Here is an 8,804-nt window from a genome sequence, read left to right as displayed (position 1 = left end):
AATAAGCTTAGAGTTAATTAGTTACTTATTCAATACATAAAACTATGTTTATAAAGACGCTAGAAAAACTAGTGAATAGAACAAAACAATAACAATGTTGTTATTCTATAGATCTGATTTCTAGTCATCTTTTCCATCCATTTAACTTTTCGTTGGATGCTAAATTTCGATTGGTTCTCAAAGAACTAAAAGACTACTTGATACTGATTGGTTAATGCTTAGCAATGTCAAATTGACCAATCAGCAAACAGTTTAAATATATATATATATATATTCACCCAATCATTGAATAGGAGTAAAGAATTTATACATTTTTTGTTCGTTTGCAAAATAATGTTTCTTATCTGTAAACTATCATAGTCTGAGTACTTAAGATAATAAGAAATTCTGATAGGATAAGCAGTAGATTATTTTAATGAAGGATAATCTAGATTAACTCTAAAAGAATAAACAGTAATTCCGTAAGTATTCAACAAAGAATTAATAGTAGTAGGAATACAACTCGAAGATTATATTTTCAGTCATCGTTATCACTGTAGTGAATAGTAACCACATTTGTTTTACTAACTGGAGAAACAATATGATTAGAATGTTTAAATTGATTCATTTGAGTTTGATCCGATTCATAATTGTGTGATGAATATGCTCCCAATGTACTTGAATTAGATAATCCAGAAATAGAAATCTTATTCGGGTTAGTAGATAATTTACTATTATTCTCATTCCGTTTAGATACATAAATGATTCGAGGACTTTGTGGATTTGCCGTTCGCTCGTTATTATTATTATTACCAGTGTGTTTTTGTGACTGGTCAACTGACACTGTTTTCCAACCATCTTTATTAGCATCAACCACCCGATTGTGGTAAGAGTTAGAACTTTGTACAGTTTTTGAATAACCTGTGTATGATAGTTTACTTTGTTCATCTATATGGATGACGGATATTTCTGATGAGGATTTTCTTGATGAATCAACTAAGGTTTCTGTACTGCCAGTTGGAGTGCGTTCTGAATTGGATGAACGAGATTGTGCTGAGTTTTTCTTGTTGAAATCAATACCATTAGAATTGTATTTTGAATTAACTTTTAATTGATTAGGATGATACATGAATCCAGACTGATGAACGTCAGATTTATGACGATCAATCTGCAGTTAAAGATTTTGTTTAGAAAACATCGTAAAATTATGTTCATTGACCATTATTTTTTCGTAAAGTGTATTTAAGTTTGTCGTTAATAGGAGATCGTGAAACTAAAAATTTATCACCCTTGAGTGAATGGATCATCAAGCGAACGCGTGTGAATTAGCATCACGATCAATAAACATAAAATCGAGTACTATAAGACACAACTAGCACATTGCGAAATGATCGGATAAATCTCAGTAGTCGATTTTATATTCTCTCTTTGTCGTCGCTTGCGAAAATGATAAGGTCGTAATAAATCTCAGAACCTATGTCTTATTGTTTGATAATTAAATAATTGTTGTAGACAGCATTCTATATACATCAAAGGAGTCAATGTACCAAAAGAGACTAATCTAATGTGGCTCTGAATGTCGACAACGGAACAATACTCCTATCAATCTTAACATCACAACCAAAAGAATAAAGCACTAGCGATTAAGACAATTGAAGTTGTTTTGAGTGTCAAAGCAATCATCAACACTGGGATTCAGATACATGTTGAATAGAATGAGATGAGTTTCCAGTATTTCACAGCTATTTATCTATTTAGATTATGTTTCCTGTTTGTAAGAGGACCTGTAACAACCGACGTTATTAGCCTTTCGGTAAGTGACATGCATTTTAAGATATAAACAAATAATTCCTATCACTTTTGTCCTAACCATCCTGATTGTTATGATCTGTCACACGTAAAACTCCATTAAAATACAAATAAAATAAGGGAAAATTAACTTAAATTTTCAAGTGAATGTTTCTATGAGAAATAGTAAATTATTTTTATTACCGCACTATTCATAAATGGCTAACAGGAAAAGTTTGAAACGTCATAATCACATTTTCGTTTCCTATCTTCCAACCTGGTAATACCTACAAATGAGTCAACTTAAAGAATTTCATTGACAAGCATCTCATGGCAGATTTATCATCTTATACCGTGATACGTTAATAATCTATTTATAATGTGAATGGTTCAGTAGCATTGGACGTCTATTTCTTGCTACTATTGAAATCTACTTCAATATCAGGATAAAACATATGTCCAATGCTCATTGGCTTTCAATAAATGTTAAATTAAGATCAGTCCGTGCTGTGAGCTATAAGATCAGTAGTTGCAACGAACCTTCTATACTACAAATACAATTTCACCAGGTAGAAAGCACTGTAAACTAAGTAATATCTCAATGATCAAGATATTTTTATTTAGAATCTCTTTAGAGTACACTCTTTAAAAAAGTAGTTGGTACTATAGTCCCAGTAGACTCACTGATAATTTCTGTTCATTTTTTAATCTTCAACTTTCGTTCTTTAAAGCTTTAAGTAATAAGTAATTAAACGTTAGACGTTTGCTCAAATGACGAGTTACTCATTTACACCCAACGATAACCTTTGAAAAAAGAACTATACTACTTTAAAAGCGTTAAATAGTATGTTCACTATAAATTAAATTGATTACCTTGATAATTGTTCCTTTTCGTTCATTTAGAATATTTCTTGAATGATTTAATTCATTTTTCCGAATATTTTTATAGAAGTAATCATCTTCATAATTTGGTACAGTCAATATATCATGTACATCACTTGAATATGAATCATTTGATGACAGTTTCAGAGTATCTAGACGTGGTAATTCTTCATAGACATATTGTTCATTGTATTGTTCATGGATTTCTCGGTGTTCATCATTATTACTGTCATCATCATCATCGTTATTGCTACCATCATCAACGCCATCCAATTCCTGATCTAATATCAGTGTAAGATTGCCTCTTTTCAAATCTCTATGTTTTCTACCAAATGCGTTCAAATAGGATAGACGTTTTATGGCAGGTTTAATTTTATGCATTTTAAAATTATGATGGTGGTGTTCTTGGCGATTATTCATTGATGAACACGAAAGCGGACTACAACTGACTAGCTCAATACCTGGATCATCAAAATTCTTTTTACGTATTAACGGTGATGGTTCATAATTAGCTGGATAGGAGGCTAATGATGATGATGATGATGGACTGATAGTTCGAGGAAATGATGGCGACCTACGGCTAACTGTGGAATAATTACTTGGTTCAGAATCAAAATCTAAGACTCTTGATGTGCGATATCGATCCGGCGCTGCAACTTGGTCAAGAAACAAAACGCTTCTATGACCACGACCTAAATGATTATCATTTTCACTATCTGATTGGTCACTACCATTTAAATGTGATGATCGACTTGTTGGATGGAATCTACGCCTGACTTCCGAAGGTGAAGATCGTAGATTAACCAGAGACACACTAGTCGCAGTATCTGAATCAATAGTTTTGTCTTCTAACGAATTCAGATTGGAATTAACACGAGAACTTGATCGAAGAATTGACTTTTTTGGTGCACGAATCCCATAGGTCTGTTAATTCGAGAAATAAATTACAGAAATCAAATTTAGAAAATTCAATAAAGATGATCCTGAGAAAATCCTTTTATGACCAAGACGGACTTACTGTTATTCATGCTCAGAAACGGTTCCGAAATCCCGTGTGAATGGACTTAAGTGGACGTAGCCATTCACTAATTAAATGAATACAGGAGAACATACATGCTCTTTTTAGTAAATAACTGACATTCATGGTGTTTTTGATTATTAATTTCCCACCAGAGGAAGAAATGTATGAGAAATGCATGAAAAAGAATTATGTAACCCCGACGAGTGACTGTTACATCGCGAAAATGCATCTGAACATTCGGAAATGATTGTCAACAGGTTTCTGGGTCGTAGTTCATTTACCACACCAGATCACCTGACCTTACTCATCAGGATCAACAGGATGTAGGTTGTGTTTTTTGCCATATATTAAACAGCATCATCGCAACAACATACAGAAGATAAAATTTGAAATGAAGAGGCAGTTGACAATATTGATTTTTAGGAATCTCCAGGAATAACTTGCATAATTAAAACAGAGATGTAACAAGTATATTACTACAAATTATGAGTGTTTTTAAAGGGATAAGACTGAGGTCTCCCCCACAACTCATAAAATAAAGTTTCAACGTGTAGCTAACTTCAGACTTTATTTTGATCTTTAAACTGGAATAATGAATACTTTATTTGGTTTTTTCCCAATTTTAGAGGAGTCAAATAGCCAAATGTTCTCACGCCATTATCTACATGCTTCAATAAATTCTCCCTAAATATTTCCAGTGTAATCTACATGGATGCAAACTAGGTACTGAACACAATGTGATGTAATGTAAGTCGCGTAGATATATTTCAACAAATAAATTTTATTCTCAAAGTACGTACATACGCATAACTTTAAATATTTAATAATTATAATCATCGGGCAAAGCAAAAGAGTCATGAAGCTGTACAATAACTTGTAACAATCAAAAATCCCAAATGAAAACTAAGCAGATAATAACATTTTTATAAAATCACTTGAATAACATGATAAAAGGAATTTGAACTTCACTGATAAATTTTTCTCACTAAACTTCAAGAATGACCTCACAACAAATTTAAAATCCTCAGCTTGGGTTAGAAATATTCATCGACAACTTGAAATTTGGGTTCAAACGAGAACGAATCTATTTGAAATAAAAAGATATCAAAGATTCGTAACATGATGGAATAATACGTTCGTTAAGTTTCTTCTGTACACCTACTCATTAGATTATCTATGTCCACTTTAGGAGTCCTTGTAATCCGAAGAAGCAGAAAAATACATTGTCTTCAATAAGAATCTTGTCATCATAGGTATACATGATGAATTAAATAAACTTGTTATAAACCATTAGGAAGCGATAACACTGTATCTCATTACACTGAGTCATAAGGGCTCGCTTCTCCTTGATATAAACAATAAAATTCAGTTAGCTCCACCATTCTCATATACTCGTAATAATAATGTGCTCACTTGTGACTAAATTGGAGAAATCACTCATGGAGTTTCATTAGAATTCATTACTAGTGGAGTCCAATCACGTTGGGTGTGAGGCAGTCTTTACCCAATAATAACTGTAACAGATGACTGTGTGATGTCGTGACTTTATTAAAACAAAACATGTATACCAGTGGAGCTCAGCTCAGTGATCTAGAAGTCAAGAGCTCGCCAAGAAGTCTGAAGGTCCTAGGATAGATTCTCCAACGGCTCTTGGTCACTGCTGAGGAGTTCCATACCATGACCAAACATCTATCAAGTGCTTTCTGGTTCCCAACAGTTATCTGATGAACATCTATTCATGATCCAACCTATAGAATAATGTTCTCAAACCCTTTTATTCTATACATTTTTAATAAATCACCGCCTCTTTCACTCTGTTGAAATCATACTTTAAATCAGTTAATCCACAATGATACGATCTCTTTTAGTTTATATTTTATCTTCAAATTGAATTTATAGATTTTGCACAATACTTTGTCATATTCATGGATGCTTTATGGAGTCGCTTCAATACTCAAGATCATAAAATTTCGAGAATCTGATCACTAATTTATTAATAAATGTGAAATTTTCATTTATGCCATATTGAAGCCTTTTTATTAAACATTGAATACTGTGTTTCTTAACCACAATAAACATAACTGGTAATATATGACAATTGATTTAAACATTATTCTTCACAATCCGATTTATAACAGTCCCTAATATTTAAACGACGAACTATATCAACCATTCACATTGAACCATCTAAATATGATGTCATTACTGATTTTCATATTGCTTTTTTAGATCAAAAATATGATGTAAACATAGAAACAAATTGTTGTCACGGTAGCACTAGACATTCTAGTTTATATATCTTTTATTAAGAATGAAATCCCTATTTCCTTATATGTGTACATTATAAAATGTGAACTTTTTCCTAATTGTTTCAGCTTTACTTAATTTCTTCCTTACATAAAAAAATAATTGATTCTACATGAAATAACAATAGAATAAACCCTGTTTATTTGAAGATATATGTTAAGGTTTCTGATGGGGGGGGTCGGTAATAAATCCGTCATCAGTAACAATTTTGATTGGAGAAACATTTTCATTTTTTTTTTAAATTAATAGTTTTTAAATCACGTATAAAGTATGATCTGTCTAACAGACTAGAAAATTATAAAACTACTTCATATATTAACTAAATGTTCTACAAAAATTCATATATATTCAGGACATGTATAATGGAAACCTTAAACATTTACATAAGTTTCAGATAATTAAATCAAAAATGTCTCCATTGCTAACATTAATGAGTTTCACTGTCGTGTAAGTGGAATAGGACAACTTTGGCCTGTTCGTAATGTGCATAATTGATTCACGCGATCATTGATTGGAATAACTATACATGTGACGTGAATGTGTATATGGATGGTGTGAATGGTCCACCAGGGTGCTTGGTACCTGTGTAGTTGCGCCACAGGATTGAGCTGTACTATTCAGATTGTAGCGTTAAATCCTATACGGTGTCTGATTCTCCTGTGAAGCGGGATTGAGCTGTACTGCTCAGGTTATAAAATTTAAGCCTGGGCGGTGTCTGGGCCTCCTGTCAAACGGGACTGAGCTGTACTGTTTGGGTTGTCACGTGGAATTCTGGATGGTGTCTGGTTCTCCTGAAAATCAATATAAAATTACCCTGGCCCACAAGGGTATATTATATAACTAACTATGAAGAAAGAATTCCAATAATTTCGGATTAATTATGATAGAGTTTTGTTCTCTGAGCTGGATGGTTTGTTTATGAAGCATAAACCTGATGTTTGTGTTGATGATTTCATTCAGATCCACGATCAAAACATCCAGCTCAGGGAACAAAATTCTATCAAAATCATCTACATGAGCTACAAATCTTCTCCACCATCTCAATTTCGTATTAATTTCCAGTGATTCAGATATATCACATTCAATGGATCTCCAACTAGATAAATTTGATCACTAAAAATTAAATCGAAAAAGAAGCATTCTGAATCACTCGACTCAGAAAAAACCCTGAAAATTCAGGATTCGATCTATTGAGCAGTCGTTGGTTTGCGCTGCTAACGAGTCCCATACCAGTAGGTAACAACAGTCCAGTATTCCATGATTTTAATGATATCCCAACTAGGATTATTCCCAGATGATTTACAAACTAAGATGATTTCATTAAAACCACTTATTCTAATCAAATTTAATTCATCAAAGTATGTGTAATCACATATATTATTAATATTTTAAGCAGAGAAAATAAACCGATTAGTGTATCTTCATTGTTTTCTTTAAAATAAAAACTAACCTATTACATAAGCATTTATCATCCTCAACCCTAATTGAAGGAATAATTTCAGTTTAACAATTAATACATTCAGAGTAATATAGATGTGTCAGTTATCAATCTGTAACCTATTGAAAATATGAGGAATAGCGACATTTTAAAAGGCAGAATGTTTTATTATTGAACACTACGTTTCGCTTAATTTTTAAATAAAATTCAACTTATCTCATAGATGATTTAGTCAGTTGTCATAATACCGTACAGACCAATAGGTAAATTAAGAGATAGAAATCGTGTGATAAAATTAATTTTTTGCTATTGTATTAGATAATTAGTGTAAAATGCGATTTACAATTGTTGAGAATTAGAATTATTTCGAATGAAAATAAGAAACGTCAGTAACATTAAGTATTGATTGGGATCATGAAGCGATCAATGATAGATAACGATTGGAAACCTGAAAGAATTGGACGGTCGTTTCGTCCAAGCAAGTATGCATTCACGGTCCCGCACGCGGGACTCAAACCCGGGACCCTTGGCCTCGCGCGCAAATTCTCAACCTAAAGACGATTGAGCCGGCATCCAACAGTGTTGATATCTAACGTCAACCAACCCACAGTATTGCGCAACCTCTACAACCCTATACTGATAACCATCACCAGTGACTAGTTTCGAGAGGTAATTTTCGGAATTCTAGTGAGAAGCTGTGAGGCAGTTGCTTACTGAAGATAATGGAAGATGGTCGCACAATAACGTGGATTGGTTGACGTTAGATATTAACGCTGTTGGATGCCAGCTCAATCGTCTGGAGGTTGGGCGTCCGCGCGCGAGATCAAAGGTTCTAGATTCGAGTCCCGCGTGCGGGATCGTGGATGCATACCTTTTAGAAGTCCCATACTGGGATGAAACGGCTGTCTAGTGCTTTTAGGTTTTCATTACTGGTATTACCTCGATTAGTTCATGATTTCGAAAAAAAAATTAACAATCTCTACAACCCCTTACTGACCAAGAATTAATTCTGTTTCTTTGAGATTAATAATTTACGCTACTAATAAACCAAACAACAGTTTTACAGATTACCAACCAGAGAATTCACATCCAAAACTTCAAGTTCATTTAGTCTCAAAAATTATTTCACTAGTTGAAATCATGAGTCAATTGAAGCTAGACCACTATGGAAAACCTGGAAGCACTAGACGGCCGTTTCGTCCTAGTATGGGACTCTTCAACAGTGCGTATCCACGATCCCACCCCGTGAGATTCGAACCCAGGACATATCGGTCTCCCGTGCGAGCGTCTAACCATTACACCACTGAGATGACCGGCATTCAACGGTGTTAATGTCTAACTTCAACCAATCCACGAAATTGCGCCACCGTACACCATTGCCTTCAATGA

General features: G+C 33.5%; 1 protein-coding gene across 1 annotated transcript in view; it reads right to left on the bottom strand.

Annotated features, from left to right (window-relative positions):
• Nucleotides 1-275: 275 nt before the first annotated feature.
• The window catches only part of MS3_00009216 (uncharacterized protein), a gene marked incomplete at its 5' end in the record, with an annotated part of 28,121 nt that continues 19,592 nt past the window's right edge, over nucleotides 276-8,804 (bottom strand). The window contains 2 exons of the mRNA XM_035729998.2: nucleotides 276-1,147; nucleotides 2,641-3,573. Of these exons, the coding sequence (XP_035589314.1) occupies nucleotides 518-1,147; nucleotides 2,641-3,573 (1,563 nt within the window). The 3' untranslated portion in view covers nucleotides 276-517. The remainder of the gene's footprint in view (nucleotides 1,148-2,640; nucleotides 3,574-8,804) is intronic.

This window comes from Schistosoma haematobium, chromosome 5 (genome assembly GCF_000699445.3).
Source record: "Schistosoma haematobium chromosome 5, whole genome shotgun sequence".
Classification (NCBI taxonomy): Eukaryota; Metazoa; Platyhelminthes; class Trematoda; order Strigeidida; family Schistosomatidae; genus Schistosoma; species Schistosoma haematobium.
This window is presented reverse-complemented; position numbering and strand designations above follow the sequence as displayed.